The sequence below is a fragment of the Thalia democratica genome, chromosome 3 (assembly GCF_965202585.1).
Source record: "Thalia democratica chromosome 3, ktThaDemo2.hap1.1, whole genome shotgun sequence".
In the NCBI taxonomy this organism is placed as follows: Eukaryota; Metazoa; Chordata; class Thaliacea; order Salpida; family Salpidae; genus Thalia; species Thalia democratica.
Genome location: NC_139167.1, coordinates 73,055,951 through 73,077,593, shown reverse-complemented (window position 1 = coordinate 73,077,593; position 21,643 = coordinate 73,055,951). Strand labels below are relative to the sequence as shown.

Sequence of the window (21,643 nt, the reverse complement as noted above, 5' to 3'; positions counted from 1 at the left end):
TAATTAAAACTTATTTAAACCTTTAATTTAAATCATAAAAACAATAAAATATTTTCGGAACTCAAAGATAATTTATTGTAACTTTAGGCAAAAAAGTTTTCTATTAATAAACAAATGTTTTGACGAAAAGTTAATTTTTTGACACTTATTTATTATCTAATTGTAAAAGTTGCAACAAAATTAGTTTACTTAAAGAGTATTATTTTATGTATCTTTCTATTTTCTAACAAAATATTTATTTTTGATTAAGTTTTTATCAAAAATAGTTTCTATACAATTGTGTTGTTTTGTTGTTTTAAAGTTTAAAAAAAGCAAAAGTATTTTTCAAAACAAATATAAATAAAGCCGAAAATAACGAAATAAATACACTTCTTAAATCGTAAATGAGTAGCAAAATTCAAAGTTTTATTCAGATATATTTAACAAATTATACTGGAAAATGATGCTGCAATTTTTATCAAGCTTTCTTTAAGTTATAAATACCTTTAGACAAACAGGCATAAAAGTACATTAAATCAATTGACAATAACCTATAAAACATTACAGAACACACCTGTTTTAAATAAAATATGCATGTAAATTATAAGAAAGACTTTTACCTGTGGAAAAAAATAAATATTATGGTTTTTTTTATAAAACTAATAAAAAAATAATGCTTCGGTAAAAAATAGCTTGTTAAAGATGCAAAAATAACCTATAAAGTGTTTAAGAACTAATAACTTGAAATATATTTCTTTAAATATAGTAAACACATGACAAATATTAAGTGTCACGTTTGGTTTAGACTTGTATTAAAATAAGTGTTATGATTATAGCTTAACTTAGCTAAAGGATTTATGTTACTAAATGGTACTTTGAAGTACTAAAACTATTTTTTTGATAAAAGTAGTAATTTTTGTAAACAATTACATTATTAGATTACTACTTAGCTAATAAAACTTGAAGAATTTTCTCATAACAGCTTTACTATCCAAAAAAGTTAAAATTTATACATATTTATGGTTATACAGAAACATAAACTTGTTTTTAAAAGGCGTCCGATTGAAACCTTAAGATGTTTGATATCTTTTGATGAGTACAATTTTTTTTTAATCTATACCTTTATATTTAACCCAGCTTACCCAAACATACTAAAAATTAATAAAAACATAAATTTTTAAACACAATAAATAAAAAGTCATGTAAAAAATCTCATTTATTTTTAATATTAACAAATTAACATTAAAAAATCGTTTCTAAAAATATTTAAACGAATAAAAATATTCAACTGTGTTATTGAAGCATATGTACGTTAAAACAATCTTTTTAAAACTTTTGACTTACAGACTGGAACATTTTATTGTAAAACCTTGACTTAAAAAGATTAAAAACAAAACTGCTAGTTAAATAAACATAATAAGTCATATTAAAACTAATCACTTATATGTAACAAGTATAAGAAAATGGCTGTAATTTAAATTTCATAAATTTACTGCTTACGAATAATGAACACTCTATTTAAACAATAAAGTCGAAATCTCAACACTCACTTTTATTTGATTCATGTTCATTTTCGTAATCGCCCCCTTGACAGAAACTAACAAGTAACAATTAGCCTCACGCCATTACTAGTTGACAACTTATTTACTGTTTATTCCTCATTACTAGTTATAGCCCTCAGATAGCTAGGTTTGGCTGTTGGAGGACGATAAGCTTAGAGAAACTCTATCCTAAGCACTTGAATTTTCTATTTTTTACTTAACGTTATTGTTTGAATCTTGCTTCAGAGTCTAATGTTTGGATAGCGAGTTTAGTAAGTAAAGTAAAAATCTAAAAACTAAAAACTGTAACACCGCAACTAAACTAAAAAAATCCTTTGGGCCCATTTACTACTAATTATTCGATAAAATCGCAGAAAAAAAGGGTCTCACACATGGGGACGGGTCTAAATTGCACGAAGACAAAACTGCACGCAGCCAAATTTGCAAAGGGCACAAAACTGCACGAAGACGATTTTGCACCAAGGGTAAACTTTGCACTTGCTACATTTTAGCACGAGAGTTAAAATACAGAAAAAAAACTAAAAATTAATTGTAAAAAAAAGTTACCGACCGAGGGTAAGTTTTAGGGGTTAGAGTGATGGTAAAAAATAACTTATAATAATTAAAAAAAATAAAATAAAACAATTTAATTAAAAAAAAATATACCGACCGAAGGTAAGGGTTAGGGGAAACAGATAGTAAAAAAAATAAAAATAATTAATAAAAAAATGTTAATTTATCCCGTGCAAAATTGTCTGCTCGTGAAAAAAAGTCTTCGTGCAAAAGTGACCATTAGCGCAAAAGTATCTTCGTGAAATTTAATCCCCTCGTGCAAAAGTATCTTCGTGCAATTTTGTCCTCTCGTGCAATTTTGTCCCCTCGTGCAATTTTGTGTACTCGTGCAATTTTGTACGCTCGTGCAATTTAGACAGCTACCCCTCACGTATTCGAAAAAATCTGAATCAAAAAACAAAAGCATGAACTTTACGAGATTAAAGCAAGAAAACACGATTTTATTTTGAAAAAGTTCTAGTATTTTTAAAACAAAATAGAAAAAACCGTAATTTTCTTAAAAGTAAATTGCAATTAGCTATTCACGATGTAAAAAGAGTAACATTTTTCTCAAGTCTGTACGCAAGACTTTTATAATAGTACGCAATTTTACCTGGGTTCAATTCAAAGTGCGTACATTATTTATATCCTTACTGTATTTAAATATAAAATAGTCTGTACAAATAAAAAAAGTGTTCTATAATTCTTTTTTGAATAGAAATTAAAAATACCTCAGAAAAACTCGGTTACTACTTAAGTGAACAGTTAACCTTATCACCAACATAGTTGCAAAGTTTTAAGCTAAAAAACATACAAAAAATTAATAAAAGAAGAAAATTTCCATTAAAAATAAAAAGTATAAGGCTGTGTTAGAAACCATATAAAAAGTACATCGCTAGTTTAGTCATGATTACTATAATATGTAAAACTCATAACAAATATTTTTATTATTTTTAACTTAGATTTAACAGCTTTATGTAAAACTTCTATTAAAAATGTTTAATTAAACTCCTATCATAATTAAACTATTTATATTTTCAATACGAACGTTTATTTAGTTTTTAAAAGTGCTTTGTTAAACTTACGCAAAATAAAACTTGAGTAGTTAATATAAAACCATTAAATATTTTAAGAAGACAAAGATGATAATATATATAAATTGATTATAAATTATTTATAAGTTGTTCATAAGTATAAGTTTGAATACTAAATAACTAAACCTGTTTGAAAAAGAAATAGTTTTAAAACAAGTATTTCGGTGTTATATTCAATAGTTATCTCAACGGGTCAGAAGCTCAAGAAACTGTTAAAACTTAACTAATTATTACAAATGTTAATTAAGTATTACAAGGTACTTTTCGAATATGCGTTAAGTATCTACATTAAATATTTAAAGTACTCATTTGGTATAGTTGGGTAAAAAAAATCGATTTGATAAAGTTATTAAAATAATAAATAGATATCATAATAAAAAAAAATATAATGAAAGCGTAAAAGTAAATCTTATCATATTTAATAGATAATAAAAACTTTAAGTAGGCAGTGTTGAAATATACTTTTATAAGTTTTTGAAGAACACCTACAAACACTATATCTTTGAGTTTAGCCTTTTTATTATCATACTAAATAAATTTAGATGAATTTGGTCTGATCTCGATTGTGACAAATAATTGTTATATTTTTGTTGTATTTTATATTGTGAACAAGAGTTTTAATTTAAAATTTAAACTAAATGTTTTATTTTTAGTTTGCTATCTTAAGACTTTTTCTAAATTATACTTCAACGCCTCATTATAAAAAAATATAATTGAGTTTTTGTTCTGTTTTTTTGTTGAACTTAAAGTTAAAAAATTAAAACAGTTTAAGTAAATAAGTTGTGTGGTTGGCTCAGTGATCTTTTTTTATATACCAGGTCCGTTGATTGGCAACATGCTAACTAGAATACGCCTTTAGTTCACTAAATCCTGTTAAATATGAATAATATTAAATAACATAAAAGAAGTTTGACTTCTGTTTTGCAATAATTCTATGTTATAAGTGAGAACATTTGCACCCTAATCCTTAACCTACCTCACCCAAATTTATAAAAAGTTAACCAAATAAAGTTTTAATACTTAAAACTAGAAATAAAAAAAAGTATAATGTTAGCCAATCAGAATCGTCCTTAGAATTGCAGCCGATGATGACCGCGATGGTATTTTTGTCATTCTCTGATAAACTACTTTTGCTTATAGTTGTACCACTAATTTAAAATCACAATTAGTACAAAGTATTAGAATAAAGAAAACAGTTAAGTAGAATGTACAAAGAAATTGACTAGTTCTTAAGAAAATATTGGGGATTACTTTGATAATAAAAACAATAGTAATGATTTTAGTACTTTTGAACTTTAAACATTTACTTTCGATAAATGCTGTTGTAAAATTTAGTAAAAATATAAAAGTCGTTACAGTTTTCAAAAAATTACCGACTATACATTATTAGTCGATTTTTTACAAGTACAACTATTTTAAAAACTACTATATTTTCTTATAAATAACAACATTCCAACGTAGATAGGGTTTTGTTATAAAAAAACTAGTTTTAGTAACACATTAATGATAGAAATATTCAATTAAATTATTTCAATAGTTATACATACTTTTTTAAATATAAACAGACTATAGAACTTTTTTTTTAAACTAAAATCTTTAAATTAAAAGTTTTTTAAAATAAAAAATAGCTTGTTTTACTAAATATTACACAACTTATTTCAAGTGGTTTTGAAACAAAAAAAAGAATCAAAAAATTTCTTTCTTAAACTAAAACAACTATCTGCTTCAAACATTTTGTAATTGCCTACCAATAAATATAAAACCTTAGTTTTTTTGATTATAATTTGAGTTTAATTAAAAAAAATCTTTGTTGTATTTTAAATAAAAACACAAAATACAGAACAAGTTTATTAATAAATAACGCTTAAAAAGATTATTAACTTTAATTGTCGTAGTTGTGCTTGTGAACCCAAGTTAAAAAAACACAGCTGTAAAATGCACAGCTGTAAAACGCGCATAGCTAAAAGGGAGAAACTGTTTTTCGGCTTGAGCCAATCAGATCGTTTCTAGAAATGAATATTATAAGCTTAGACCCGCCTTGCTAACATACAATTATTCTACTGTGACCAACAAGGTTTGACTGCTTAAAAGTCCATTGTTTTGTCCATTGACTAGAATATTAATCAACTACAAAGAAAATATGGTTAGTTCGTTGATTAATTGCAATAACTTAATCAATTAAATAATTTATGATTTCAAATTTTAATATTATTTTAATTTTAATTTCATTATAATTTTAATTAAATTTAAGTGTTTCAATTAAATTTTACAAAACTCATTACATTAATATTTACACATAATAAATTTAAAAGTTCAATTTTGCAGAGTTCTGATTCATAAAATGTACAATATCTGTAAAATAATATATTTTTAAGTAGGAATAATGTTTTTATGATTTTTCATAATTTGAAAATATTTTACTAGATGAATTTTAGTTATTGCTGATAATTATGGAAGATCTTGTATATAATAATGGATTTATCATAAGTCAAATTTTTCTTAAGGTTTTTAAACCTAAAACATAAATACAATATATTCAAATAAATGACATATCTTTCAAAAACTCTTTTTCTATGCAAAAGTAATCATAAATAATTTAACTTGCTTTTCAACAATGCTTTTTATTCATAAAATATTCTTTATTTTTTTATATTATTAAGAGTTCACAAACTTCTTATTCTTTAAGTGTTTTTTTACAAGTTTTTTCTCATGATTTGAAAGTTTGCATACAATAAAACAATTGTATTTACAATTTAACTTGACATAGGGGATCTAAAATATACTTTTTATGAGGACAGGCCTGATCAAGATCCTTAGCAGAGTTACTGCACCTAAGGCCATTACAATTTGTATACATACTACTGCAGGCTATTATGTTTCCTTCTTTGAATTTCATAATTATTTAAAGGCAAGGGGGGTCAATTATTTTTTTTACTAAAAATGACATTGGCTCTTATAAGAAAGCTTTAAGTACAAACTTAAAGCCAGTTTTTTATAGAATTGAAAAAAGTTATTAATCTTTTGAGATATTGTAATTTTTGTAAAACTTTGTAAAAACAACAAACCTATGGACCCCCAAAGTGTTTTAACCTCCCTATGCCCTTAAACAGTTTCTTTATGAAGTCTAATGCTATTTGAAAACTAAATTCTGAAAGATTGTTAGATATATTTGTTGTTTCTGTTTTTTGTATGGCCTTATATGTCACTAAATTTAATAGAAATTAAATTAGTATATTCTTTTAATTGTTAAAACTTGCAAATTGATAATAAATTAATTTTAAGTGAATATAAACATGAATTCTTTAACTTTAGTGATAAAATGCAGGTCCCAGTTATCTGAAATTTTCAGTTATCAATCTAGTTTTTGATTAAGTAATTAAAACAAACAAGCTAATAAGGGCATAGAGGGGGGTAAACACCCTTTTTTGGTTTTTGATCTTATTTTATATAGTTTTTACTAAGCTACAAGATGCTTTTTACAGATTTAAAAAACTCAAAATAATTTTTGAGATATAGCAGGTCAAAGCTGGAGGCAACAATAGGATCTTTATGGGAGGCGCAAACTAAAACGGCAAATAACTAGAAATCACTAAAAATCTATCTCCTCCTACGTTTTTTGAGATAACTACCTCAAATTTTCAGGAAATGTTCCTTGCAGTATTTAGAAAATTCTGTCGGAACAGATTTTTAAAAAATTAAAAATAAAAATTTTATAACAAAAATACAAAAAAAAAAACTGTTTTTTTTGTTTATTTTTTATATAAAATTTTTATTTTTAATTTTTTTTCAAAATTCCTTCCGACAGAATTTTCTAAATATATCAAGGAACATTTCCTCAAAGTTTGAAATAATTATCTCAAAAAACGTAGGAGAAGATAGATTTTTAGTAAAATAGTCTAATTTTGCCGTTTTAGTTTGCGCCTCCTATAAGGAACCTATTGTTGGCTCCGACTTTTACCGGCTATATCTCAAAAATTATTTTGAATTTTTTAAATCTGTAAAAAGCATCTTGTAGCTTAGTAAAAACTATATAAAATAAGATCAAAAACCAAAAAAGGGTGTTTACCCCCCCTATGCCCATAATAGTTTTCTAACAAGATTGCTTTTCTAAATGCAGTGTAAACTAATTTAAATTCATGAGTCAAGCAAATAAAAGATCATAATAACATACTAATTCGAAAATAGATAAAAAAATGTCTTTATGATACATCATACTTCAACCACCAATGATTTAACACAATAAATCAAGTAATAAAAATAGTTATAATTCCAAGCTAGGCATTTTCTAGTCCAAATGGAAGAAGGTTCAGTATTAGAATTTAACTTTTATCATATCATTTTTTTCAAGGATGGTGTAATTTTATCATCTAAATTTTTCAATATAACACAGTGTGAAGTAATTGAAAATCATGTTGAGCAAGCTGGTATAGTACCATTATAACTCATTAGTTTAAAATAAAGTAAATTATTGTAACTGTCAATCACCACATTCACACACCAATGGTTTTATTATTATTTAACCTTAATAAACTTAAACTTATAAAGCCCCGGTTGAAAATTAAAACGTTTACAAACCTTTATTTTGACCAAACTAACTCAATGATCTTCCAACAGCGTGAAGTAATTTCAATCCATGTTGGGCAAGCCGGAGTGCAGATTGGCAACGCCTGCTGGGAGCTCTACTGTTTAGAGCACGGAATCCAGCCAGATGGTCAGATGCCATCGGACAAGACCATTGGCGGGGGAGATGACTCCTTCAACACCTTCTTCAGCGAAACCGGGGCAGGAAAGCACGTTCCCAGGGCCGTGTTTGTGGACCTTGAGCCCACTGTTGTTGGTGAGTTGTTTTGTTATATTTCATCTTTTGTAAAACAAGGTTGACCCTCAACAACCTTAATTTGGTTTGATATTTTATATAGTGTTGTATTAGGTTAAATCAGAAAGAAATTAAAACACCCTGTATAAGTTTTTATAAGAGTTAATTAGATAATTTTAGTTGTTGTTTGGTTTAGTATGTGGTTTTTATTTGTTTTAAATTATAAATTATTATATGACTTGAAATAACTGGTGTTGGATTTCTTAAACTATTCTGTTTAACTTTAGATCTTACTATTGTTTGTCATTTAATTATTATTAGTTTTAACAGTTCTGTAAATTAATGATGTCTTGATAAATTTTTTATGTCAATTTGTCTAAATAAAAAAAGATTTAAATTATTTTATATGATATGGTTTATGTAAGAGTTTTTTATTGATTTTATTAATTTTTTTACTGAATATTTATATACTGATCACTATAAAATAACTACTAATAGTGCTGTTTTAGCTTTATGGGAAACAATTCAATTTTATTGAAAACTTGTATATTATAAGCCTTTTTAAACGTTGTTTATGGGCTGCCTAACCAAATATGATTAATAACTAAGCAAATATTTTGTTAAGTAAATTACTAGCAAACTTGACAAGTTTGTAAATGGTTTTGTTTTTAAAATCACTCTAATTATAGTTGTTTTATTTTTAAATTTTGGTACACATGTTCAAATCTTACAACATTTATAATAAGTTTTATATAAATAAATGTTGATGAAAAATTTAAATACCACAAAGTATAAGTTTCTTTAAAGTGAATTATGCGTTGTTTATTTTAATACTCACTAAAATATCAAAAATTTACCATCAAAATAAATGTTTCATTTCTTAAAACAAACACTTGTAAAGAGATCTTTTATTCTTTATACAAAATACGAAATGAACATTGTTTATTAGAAATAAGAAAAAAACACAAAATTATTCAACACATTTATTCAAACAGACGAAGTGCATTAGATATAAAACATGCAAAATACTATTTGTTACCAACATTAAGAGACTAAGCAAAACCTGAATATAATTATTTTTTTCTATTTATAATGTATCAACATGTTACTGATAATTTTTGAATGATGTGTAATTAATCGAACAGACGAAGTAAAAAATGTTTCATTTCTTAAAACAAAACACTTGAAAAGAGATCTTTTGTTTATTAAAAAGAGTAAGAAATAAACCTTGTTTTTTATAAATTAAAAAATTTCACAATATTATTAAACAAATTTATTCAAACAGATGAAGTGCGCACTGGAACGTACAGGCAGCTGTTCCACCCCGAGCAACTCATTACGGGCAAAGAGGATGCCGCCAACAACTACGCCAGGGGACACTACACCGTCGGCAAGGAGCTTGTTGATGTGGTGCTGGACAGGATAAGGAAGCTGGCTGATAACTGCACCGGTCTTCAGGTTTGCTTGTTTTGTCTGTTTGTTATTGTTAATTCATACTACAAGTTTTTAATATTCATTATATGTTATTTGATAAAAAATTGATTAAAAAAAGTTTTTCGGAAAGTTCTAATCAAAAATTTTTTGTAACTATTTTTTTTTTAATCAATTTTTTATATTTAATTTAATTTTTTATATTTAATTCAATTTTTTTTAAATTTTATGTCTTATTTGATTACTGCACTGGTCTTCAGGTTGTTTGGTGTATTAAACCTACCATTAAAAATCATTTAAAAAGTTGATTAAAAAAAAAATTATACCCATTTTTTTGAAAACCTCAATAAAATGGTAACTATTATTTTGCAGGGATTCTTGATTTTCCACTCGTTTGGAGGTGGTACCGGATCCGGATTCGCTTCATTGCTGATGGAAAGGCTCAGCGTTGACTACGGAAAGAAATCAAAACTCGAGTTTGCCGTCTATCCCGCCCCACAGGTATGTACTTGACTTGAAGCGAAATTAAAGTTTATTGAGTTATATATATTTTCTTGACTGACTTTATAGATTCACGCTTGACAACTAAAAAAGTTCATCAAGATATAAGATACACTTTTTTCATGTTTTTATACAACGTATTAGAATTTTTTTTACTAGCATTATGTTATTAGCATATTAACTTATGTTATTCGTATTAGTACTTTTGTAAATTAAACGTCATCTAGTGTTGTTTATCCTTGGATTTTTAAACACAAATTTATTGATAGCAAAAAAAAAATTAAATAACTGGTATGAAATATACCTTATCCGACTTTTTACTTACACTTTAATCAATTAATTAAAATAAAAATTGTTAAGAAGTCTAAAAATATAAAATATGTTTCGGTTTTATAACCTTGGATCTAATCAACAACTTTGTTTTATAGCTAATCTATTGTTATATATTTTTTATAACCAAATACAATTTAGTAATATTAAAAACATCACAGATCTCATCAGCGGTCGTGGAGCCATACAACAGCATACTTACAACTCACACCACATTGGAACATTCTGACTGCGCTTTCATGGTTGACAACGAGGCCATATACGACATTTGCAGAAGAAACCTGGATATTGAGAGACCCACCTACACCAACTTGAACAGGTGAGTAACAACTTGCAGTTTGGTAAAATTTTTTTAAACTACTAACACAAATTTGAATAGGTATTTAACAACTTGTCAATTTTGTTATTTCTGTTTTCAATTTATTTAACTCGTTTAAACAGGTTGATTGGACAGATCGTGTCTTCTATCACCGCTTCTTTGAGGTTCGACGGAGCTTTGAACGTCGATCTCACCGGTTTGTTTCAGTTTTTTGCCATTCTATAATTATTTTTTCGAATAATTGTTCGTCATTTTAGTTATTTATTTATCAATTTTTTTGGTTTTTGACTAGAGTAAAGTTTAAATAGGATTAGCTATAATGCATTATAAATTAGTAACACCTCAAAGTTGACCACTTTAAACTAGTTGAATCTTAATGAAAACGGTCTGATAATTTTAGTTTAAACAACTATAATCAACATTGGATAGACTTAATTAAAATTTAGTTTAATCTCAAACAGAGTTCCAGACCAACTTGGTGCCGTACCCTCGCATCCATTTCCCGCTGGCAACTTACGCTCCAGTCATATCTGCAGAGAAAGCTTACCACGAGCAACTCAGCGTTGCTGAAATCACCAACGCCTGCTTCGAACCGCAAAACCAGCTTGTAAAGTGCGACCCCAGGCATGGTAAGTACAATTAATATAGATATATATATATATACATATAAGATGTAACGTTATAAGGCGTTAAATCCTGGAGATCCTGATAAGCTAAGCTTATCGGAATGTATATCACAGATGTTCTTGTGCTAAAACTTTATTTCAACTAACGGCGTTTCACTGCTCTCAAATAAATTTAAGAACAGATCTACGAAGTCTATAAAATGTTAACACACATTAGAAAAAAAAGCAGAATAAAGCATGTATAATTATGTATCGTATTTATCTAGGTAGTAACTATAAATGGACTTTATGGTTTGAAAACAAAGTTTGGGATAAAAGCATAAAATTATAAAATTGTCTATAAAAAAAACAAATTTAATAAAAGTAGGCACTAACCTCAAAAAGCTCTAAGAATAGGCAAATTTTAAAAATGAAAATTAAATTGAGTTTTGCAGAAATGTTACGTCATAATAATTTTAACAAATTGTTCAATAATTTATACAGCTTAAAAACATGAAGTATTAACTTGCAAGTTTAATTTTATAATTTTGTGCTTTTATTCCAAACTTTGTTTTTAAACCATAAAGTCCATCTATAGTTACTACCTAGATAAATACGATACATAATTATACATGCTTTATTCTGCTTTTTTTCTAATGTGTGTTAACATTTTATAGACTCCGTAGATCTGTTCTTAAATTTATTTGAGAGCAGTGAAACGCCGTTAGTTGAAATAAAGTTATAGCACAAGAACATCTGTGATATATATACATATATATATGATTTTGTTTTATCAAAATTAGTTTCTAGTGTACTTTTTAGGTTAAGAGAGTGCAGTTTATGTTATAAACAAAAACAACAGATAAATATGTTTCGTACCTTGAGCATAAATATTTAAGTTTTCATCTGACTGTGATTAAAAAATACTTATTAATTCAAAGATATAATTTATGTATAATAAACAGGTAAGTACATGGCCTGTTGTATGCTGTACAGGGGTGATGTTGTTCCCAAGGACGTCAACGCTGCCATAGCAACCATCAAGACCAAGAGAACCATACAGGTTAGTATTTTGAATTTGTTATTTTTATTAATATATCATTTTAGTGTTAAGTAATAATTTTATAGGTATGGTTGGTACTTGGCTGTTTTTATTTATGTATAATTTAGTTCTTTGTAGTCTTTGTATAAAGCGAAACTTCTTCGAATATCGTTTAGTTTGGAGATCGTTAGTTATTTATTAATTTTTTATACTTGCTGTCATTTTAAATATATTAAGTAAATTTTATTGCACTCTACTATAAGAACCATTCAGCTTGGTTGTCTTTTTAAGTTTAAGCTTGTTGTTTTAGTGTTTTATGTATTTATTTTTCAATAATTTTAGATGTTCATTCTGTTCTACAAGTTTGCTTCTTTTGTAAATCTAAAAAGTCATTGTATTTTTGTGTGGTCCAGTTTTTAAGTTTTATAAATATGATTTTTTTGTAAAAATAAATGCCTGTTTATTCTATTAATATATATAGATAGTGTTGATTAGTTTTTTTTTTGTTCAATGATTGTCACGGGTTTATTGTTAAAAAATTCATTCAAAGTAGTTAAATCAGTGTTTGTTTGAAAAATTATATAATTCAATATTAAGAACTACTGCTAAATTACTAAAACGTAACTTTTTGGTATTTTCTCCTAAGAACTAGCTAGACAGCAATTAAAAGCTAATTGATTTGATCAAAGGTTAAAAACATTTTGAAATTTGTTTGTTAGCTTTTCCTCTGGTTTTGCCACACAAGCAAAAACTGCAAAAAATGTTCACAGTAATTGTTGGCAATAAAAATTATATCCTAAATTTTATTGAAAAAAGCTTTTAACGACTTTGCCATGCAATTAAAATCGCTCTTAATATATACGATTTTTTACTGTTTTATAAAATGTTTCTTAATTGAATATTTCTTTAAAATCTACTTAACTGTTTATTATATATTTTTTCTTATATGCGTTTAATATCTTTTTTAATTAAATCTTACAATGTATTTCCATGAAACAAGAAAGGTTATAATGTATATTTTTTAAGAAAGAACACAAATCCTGTAAAGCTTGCACAACCTTTGTAAGATGAAAAAACTTCTTTCACTTTTTATTGTATAAAACAGAACAAGCGGCAGCAAATTTTGACCTTGAGAATTTCGATGTATTTTGCAATACACATTTTCCCTTGTCGTTCCAGCACTCTTGCATACACGTAATATTGCAAAAAAAAAAAATTCAAGGTCAAATTTCGCTGCTATTTATTTTCTCTGTTTCTTACCACTTGCATTTTTCTCAAATATAATAAGCTTAAAGTGGTTTTTATTAGTTTTTATGAGGTAAAATAAATAAAAAAGTTATGTTGAATTAGTTTAATGTTAATAGAGTTTAAACTTAATTAAACTTAATCTTCATTTTTAATTCTTTTAAATTTAAGTTTTTTTAAACCTAAACACGTTTTATAAGTATTTAGCTGCTTGTTTTTTAAATTATGTTAACAACTAAATATAAATTGTTTTCAACAAATATCAAGCAAGCTTTTTATCAAAACTGCTTGTAATAAATCATTACTTCATTGCATTGCAGGGTAGACGACCTTTAAAACAAACAAATTGTTTGCACTACCACCTCAGTGTTTTGATAAATGTTTACAAGTCAAATATTTGTATTTCTGTAAAATATAAGTGGAGTGTTTTTTGAATTTCTGCAGTGTGTTTCTACAGGGCGTCACCTTTCACCAAATATAAATATTTACGTAATGCAAAATTTCCAAACAATTTTCTTCACTTGAAAATCACTTGAGATTTCATAAATAATTTTCGTCAGTTTACAGTGGCTACATCCTGCTTTTATATGTTTTTTTTATTTCTAAAATTTTTTCTTGAAATTATCGATTGTTCGATAGAAATAAATCTTGAACCTTTGTTTAATGAAACAAAGAGCTGTTCTTTTTTAAAAAGTTTCTAGAAAATCAGAAAAAAAACCTTTTCTTTGTGTTGTAACTCGATAAAAACTTGTTTAAAGACTATTTCAGTTAAAAAATAGATATATATATCAAACGTTGTTTAAAAGATACTTTAGTTTTATTCTTGTGTATACAGTTTTATTAAACTAACATTTCTGATTTAGTTTAGTGAAGTGCTTAAATATTTTATGCTATAATAAATTGCAGTAGTCAAGAAGAAAGTTTAAGTATATTAATCACTACATTATAAAATTACAAAATAATAATTGAAATTTGGACTTAAGTAGTTAACTGAAGTACTTGATCGTTATTATTTTTGTTTTTCATAACTTTTACTTCATAACAAAAAGTTTGAATTTTTTTTGTAAATAACTCATTTTAATTATCTTGTTTCTTATTTCGATATTGAAAGTTAAAGTAGGTTCATTCAGGTTTTGTACAATTCTCATTTTATACAATTAATTTCCTCTAATAAATATTTGGACATCATATGTCTGAACTTTATACTTGATACTTTTTTTTAAATAATTTTTTTATACTTTTTTTAATTCTTTTCTTTATACTCTTAACTATATATTTTTTAATGATATTACACGTTTAATAATAATTTTTGCAAATTACACTTGAAAAACACATTTATTCATATTTATTTTTATAACAACATCCCCTCTCAAAACAGTTCGTGGACTGGTGCCCGACCGGGTTCAAGGTGGGCATCAACTACCAGCCGCCCACGGTGGTCCCGGGCGGCGACCTGGCCAAGGTGCAGCGCGCCGTGTGCATGCTCTCAAACACCACCGCCATCGCGGAAGCGTGGGCCAGATTGGACCACAAGTTCGACCTGATGTACGCCAAGCGCGCCTTCGTTCACTGGTGAGATGTTTGTTACTTGAATAGAAATAATTTATTAAGTATTATGGTAAATCTTCTATGTTCACTGGTTAGTTGGATGTGTGTTTAAGAAAAATATATTAAAGATTAAATATTGTGTTTTATATATTTACTAAATGCGCCTTTGTTCACTGGTTAGTTTGGATATAATATTTGATCATGTTATTAAAGTATATATTTAGTATTTGTTCTAGACATGCTTAGTTAGTTTGGGTATGTTGGTAAAAACTTGATAGTATATTTGATAAGGTCAGTTGTATTTACAAGTAGAATATTGATATAACACACTCAGGCTAGTTATGTCTTGTTTGAAGTTTTTTTAGTTTTTTTTGGAAAACCAAAGCTAGTTTTTATAACCTCAAAGTCAAATGTTTATATTTACATTTTTACTAGATAAATTTTGTTTCCTGCATAATTAGATAAATGAGTATAATATTTTTAAATCTGTCTTTCTTTTGTTTGCTGTAAGTTATGTTTTGTAAAGTTAATTTGATATTTAAATACGGTTGTATATAAATGAGGTATATGTAAACAAGTTATATTGCAACAGTTTAGTTGATCAAGTTTAACAAGTTTTGTTTTAAATATTTCATTATCAGTATTGTTACTACTAGCACTTTTCGGATAAATAAGTTGTTAAATTTAATATTTTACCATATAAAATGCACTTGTATAAACATATAGTGTACTGTGATGTTAGAATGAATAATTTAATTAAATACAACTGACTCACCTACCAGTAAGCTGTGAAAAATCTCACTGTGTTATTTAAATCATGCTTGTAAGAAAACAAAGTTCAACATGTATTTAATTTACATATGTTGAGAGCCAAGCTCATAAATATTTCATGCTAGAGATGTAATGCACTTAAGGAAACTGCGCGCATTATTTTCATCAAATAAAGGTGTGGTTTTATATCTGAGCGCGCAAATTTTCAAAATTACCGCAATTTTCTCATGGTTCACTGTTCTTTTTTATACAGCTTATATTTAAGACTTCAAACAATGGTATGTCTTTGTTGATATTAAGTATAAGTTTTTAAAAATTATTTTATTTTAACATCACTTGAGTATGTGACTGTTTGATTTAAGTACATGTGATAAATTTTAAAATAACACTTAAATTATATAAAAGTGTAGTTAAATTTTTAATTATTTATATAACTTTAAAAAAATCAACTTTTTTAAAGTGTTTTTTTTTGCAATGCTTCCTTATTTCAGTTTAAAATAAGTAAAGTTAAACCCTTTTAAAATTTGTAAACAAGTTAAAATTGAGGTGAAGGTAATTTGAAAACTCAACAAATGATTTATTTAAAAAATTTTGAGTTAGATCTGCATCTATTTATAACATTGTAACCACGATGATAATTCAATTTACAAGGTGTAATTGGCAGTGAGCCGTAAAGCGCACTCAATTGTTCTATCGTGAGATAAACTAATAATTATGACGTCACTATAAAATAAGGTGTGGAGATAAATTTACGCGGGATGAATTTAAAAGTTTTATAGCGATATTATCACGCACATACACTTATTTATAACAATATTATAATTATAATAGTTACAATAAGTATATCGAGTTCAAAACCTATTTATCATGATTAGAATTTGTAATATTGAGTTTAAATTTTGAAAATTTTTACAAAAAAAAGATGCAATAAGCCAATTATTAGTTAAAATTCTGATGATTAAATTATTTTCGTATTAAACCTTATTTAATTTCATTTATATATAATAGTTTTTTACCACCAATCTTTGAATTATTATTAATGTAGTTACTCTTTATTTATTATATATTAGTCAGTTTAATACACATAACTACAAGGAAGTTAATTTAGATGAACTTTGACCAATTTAATTTATAAGGCCACGATAGTTTTTGGGGAAAACTGATGATATAAAAATAATATATTAATTTTTAACATCTTAAGATAAAAACAAATTCAAAACTCATTTATTTGTAAATATATTATTACTATACAAAATTAAGAAAATCATGTAATTAAATATGTTTTAAACTTAAGCATACAACTGTCCATTTTGTTATTGTTTTATTTCATTATAGATCAAAAAACATGTATCTAGTTACACTTTCTTATGATGTTTTTTTCTTATTTATACTAAATATATACATAATATATGTACTAAATCTTTTGTCACACACTTAATCTAACTCAAAGTAGTTTGAAGTTTTAATTAACTCTGATGATTTGAATTTTTTTTTTGAAAAAATACAGCTTTGTTTTATGGCATTAAAGATTAAAATATTTTTTTTTATATATTAAGTTTTGTTATTAAAATAATGTTTTTTAGTATTCAAGCCTAATAAAAAGATTTCTCCTAAACTTCAACTAGTTTGGTGTAACTTAGGCCAGTTTGGATATTTTTCTAAATGTCTAGGCTAGAGTTCATTTAGGTATGTAAGGTTAGTTAACAGATTAAAAAAAATCATGTTATTGTTTTTAACAGTCTTCTCTTAAATTCAGTCTGACTCTAGTTTGTTTTAGACCAATCAGGCTAAATTTTTATTTATTTTAAGAAAAGTTATAAAATAGCAGAAAATTTGGCTTTTTGACTCAAAAGTGACAGCCCTGAGCTATACCACACAAATCTACTTCATATTAACGAGCTTTTCCACTTTTAAGCTTAGTTTATTAATATCATCTCAAAGTTACATTTCTTATTATTCTTTCATGAGTTTTGGTAACGTTTATACAATCTCACATTTTCGATTTTTATACCTCTTACATCATTCTCTCAAACAAATATTTATACCTCTTCTCACAGATACGTAGAACAACTAAAATCTACAGTAAGATAGCAAAGTATAAAGATAAGTATAAGATAAAAAATATGATCTTGATATAACACTATGACATCATTCTTTCCTCACTTATTACTTCTTACTAATTGACTCTTCATATAAACATCTTTCTCAATTTTTCTAACAGGTACTTATAAGAATAGGATAGAATAGCATAACACTCTCATACCATTCTGTTATATTAACACTCCTACGATAATAACTCCTTTCATTCATATACTTAATAAGATTTAGCATAAAATTTTTTTAACAAAGTTAATACAACTTCAGATGTCACCACACAGGAACTAATATAAAGGAGTAATAAACATAGTATTAAATTATTAACTCTTCTCACAGGTACGTAAATAACTAACAACGTGTAAATAGTCAACCAAAACAACTTATACTCCATGTGATTGTTAATATCAAACTATCACCACACAGGAGCTAATATAAAGAAGTAATTAACTAAACATTAAACTGTATTCTCACAGGTACGTAGGAGAGGGAATGGAGGAAGGAGAGTTCAGCGAGGCGCGTGAGGACCTCGCCGCGCTGGAGAAAGATTACGAGGAGGTCGGGTTGGACTCCGTTGACGATGAGGGCGAAGATGAGGGAGAAGAATATTAGAATCATGTGTTTATTGATCATGCGCGTCGCTCTGTAAATAAATTATGCCACCTTGCAGTTTTTTTGTACTGTTTTTTTTATAGTTCAACTTTTGATTCAGTCCAGTTGATTAATCAAGTTTCAAGAGCGTGTTATCGTAATGTTTGGTTTTATAAATAAATCATGGTGGTTAGTTTTGAATTTAGACAATAAGGGTGGTGTGTGATCGTAAGAACTTAATAGACTTTAATTAAATCTTTTTTAATATTCCGAGACAATTTATTGCTTCGCTCTTTCAGTTCCCGACCGTGCACTAACTCCCACCTGAAATTTTTAAATGTTTTTTTTTTTATTTCTTTTACTATCACTGTTACTCCTTACCCTTAGGGTTGCCACTTTACCTTGAATTTGATAATTTAGGCAAAAAAAAAAACAGGAGTTTGAGAAATTTTGAAAAAAATCTGGAATTTTGAACAATTTTTACATATAAGTAAAAGAATTATGATTGACACAAAAAGTCTACCATATAGATAAAAAGTTTTTGTCATCATCTTAAATTTTTTTATTAAAAAACTCATTTGAAGATGCTTTACAATGTTTTTATACTATTTAACACAGTTTTTTACCTTAAACTCGTGTTTAAACTAAAAGTAGACCCAAAAACAAGTACTTTTTAAAGCCCGGAGGAAAATTGCCAAAAATCAGCGGCAACCCTGCCTTGGTCGGTGAGCGTTTCTGCGACTTGACCGAGTGAGAAATGATCGGTTCCCAATTTATACTATTAGATGTATTATATGTTTTGGTTTATTAGAAATATTTTAAAAGGCAGATTTAGTCAAGCTCCATTAATAACAACTCTACTTTGATGAAAGATTTACAGAAAAATGCTAAAACGAATTTTAAATAGTTTTCTCAGCAAATAGGATCAGAACCTTTTTAAACATGACTGACCCTTTATGCTTCCAAAAAATGTTTCTGGGCCATAATTGGTTATAAACAAAAAGCAGTCATTTGTTAAAAAAAAAGTGTTTAAATAATCAGTTATACGGCGATAGTAACTAGAAGCTATACAACAAAGTTTTCAACTTTTAGAAAAGGCACCTTTAAAATAAATTAAAAAAGATATGGCCTCCTCTAACAAGATTTCTTAAAAAAACTCATTACAACCACTAAGACCATTTTTGCTCTTTTTTTTTTATGGTAAAAAAACATCAGTCTCAAACTCTACCCCTTGCAACGATAAACGTTTTCTGGGGAAAAGTGAGTGTGTTACATCATATGTAATTTTACCTGCCCCATTAATATTTAACTTTAACTATCCAAAAATAAAATAAACAAAAAACTATCTTTTAAACAAATAAAAAGCCCTTGGTGACACGCCATTTGGAGAACACTCACAAGGCTAAAATCTCAACACTAAAAACCACAAAGTGTGGGAAAATCATGAAGCTCAAATCCTTAAGTAAGTGTTCACCGGCGCTACAACAAAAAAATCACATTAACAATCCAATCATGTGATCACCGCCACCAAAGTGAACTCACAATCAGCTGTTGAGCAAATGCATAAAACTAGTATTATAATGAATACATTAGCATTAAATAACTATCTTAAAGCTTGATAATTAACTAATTTACTGAAATGGTACTCAGAAAAAAATCTAAAAATTAAGCTAAATTAGAAAAAAAATAAAAATAAATAAATAAAAATTAAACAAAAACTATTAAGAAAAATGTATCTCTTTCTTTATCAAATCCAGAATATCTAGTGTAAGTTTCAAATAATAACTTTATGGCCCCCTTGTGGCTCCTTTACTGCTGATGTCCGCCAAGGGGACCACTTGGTCCAGTTTGGAAGACCCTGCTATACAATAAAAGAGTATAACTGCAAGATTTTACCGCGAAAAAAAGACCTCTTAAGTTTATTTTATCTCTAAAGTTTATTATATTTTCTCTAAAGTTATATTTTATGTTAAAAGTATGCGCTGCATATTTTTGCTGATCCCTGTTTTAATAGCTTTTTCTATTACATTTCAATTTAAACAACATTTTTTCATCACTTAAGTAAGACTAATCGTGGTTGCAACTTATAATTGAATTAAGAAAACTATTCTAGCTTCTCACGTTTATTTAACACGAAGTAAGAATCCAAAGTTATATAATTCCTGGAATTTCGATTACAATTAGTAACTTATTAGCTGTGTTTTTAAGTTAAACTAATCATGTTTCGTTAGTGGTTTTTTCTGAGTTTGTATACAATGTCAGCACGATTGCCAAACACTCTAGATTTTTTGAGCAATTTCTAGAATTAAAAGAAAAGGCTGATTGCGGCTAATTTAAAGTTGTTTTGAAAACTCAGGCAAAATAATGTTGAAATATAAATCAAATAAATTACAATGGTTCATTGTTAACTTATATTCTTTAATTTGATTTTGCTGTACTAATTTCGCTATCAGGTAAAGTATTCAACTATATGATTAGCTCTATTTTAGTGTAAAAGACTTTTTTTAGCCCTGTATACATACATAAGTTTGAATGTAGATATAACCAGTTCTTCAGTGATTCAAAAGTAATGTAAAGTTTTTTATAAAATTTATTTAAAACTACAGTTTTTCAGGAAAAATGGCCACCCTAAACTTGGTAACATATTGAACTTTAAAAACCAATCTTGTAAACTACTCCTCAAGTTTTTGTAAATTTACAACTCAGATTGCTTGGATTACAAACACTATAATCGTTAAGAGTAATTTATTTATAATAAATAAAACTCTGAATAGTATAAAACTTATTTCATATCTAATAAAATTTTGTTAATAGAAATAATAAAAATGTTCAAAATTCTATGTATTTCTAGTATTTTATTATATTTTTGTAAAAAAACAGGCTTTTTGTCTGCTTTTTCTAACGTTTTAGTTACTTTTCTTTTGACCTACATTTAACTTAATAAACTTATGAAAAACTTTCAGTTATACTTTTGTATTTTATTTTATTAAAACTGTTCTCAAAGGCTCTTCTTATATTATCATAAGCTTTTCATGATCAAATGATTAACTATTTATTTTTTTTTGTGTTATACACAAGAGTTATTTTTATAAAGTTTAGATCCTTTGTTAATTAATACTTTGTTTTATTTTTTAACTTAAAGAAAAGCTGTTTAGATTTTGGTTTTTACACAACTTGTTTTTTG

General features: G+C 26.7%; 1 protein-coding gene across 2 annotated transcripts; it reads left to right on the top strand.

The window, feature by feature from the left end:
- The first annotated feature begins 5,196 nt into the window (after positions 1 to 5,196).
- Positions 5,197 to 18,539, top strand: LOC145831866 (tubulin alpha-1 chain). 2 transcript variants are annotated; one of them, XM_082939213.1, is made up of 10 exons: positions 5,197 to 5,309; positions 7,781 to 8,003; positions 9,268 to 9,440; positions 9,786 to 9,914; positions 10,406 to 10,563; positions 10,686 to 10,759; positions 11,025 to 11,192; positions 12,134 to 12,231; positions 14,834 to 15,027; positions 18,345 to 18,539. In XM_082939213.1, exons 1-10 carry the CDS (start codon positions 5,307 to 5,309, stop codon positions 18,478 to 18,480), a joined length of 1,356 nt encoding a protein of 451 aa, XP_082795339.1. In that variant the 5' UTR covers positions 5,197 to 5,306; the 3' UTR covers positions 18,481 to 18,539. The 2 variants fall into 2 exon arrangements, with proteins under 2 accessions (XP_082795339.1, XP_082795340.1); XM_082939214.1 differs by lacking the exon at positions 5,197 to 5,309 and having other exon boundaries at positions 7,748 to 8,003.
- The last annotated feature ends 3,104 nt before the right edge of the window (positions 18,540 to 21,643 follow it).

Bases quoted from the DNA above. Each gene is read 5' to 3' on its own strand.
- LOC145831866 (XM_082939214.1), top strand. From the start codon at position 7,766: ATGATCTTCCAACAGCGTGAAGTAATTTCAATCCATGTTGGGCAAGCC. The intron at 8,004-9,267 runs GTGAGTTGTTTT...TTATTCAAACAG, and splicing joins CCTTGAGCCCACTGTTGTTG to ATGAAGTGCGCACTGGAACG. The intron at 10,564-10,685 runs GTGAGTAACAAC...TCGTTTAAACAG, and splicing joins ACCTACACCAACTTGAACAG to GTTGATTGGACAGATCGTGT.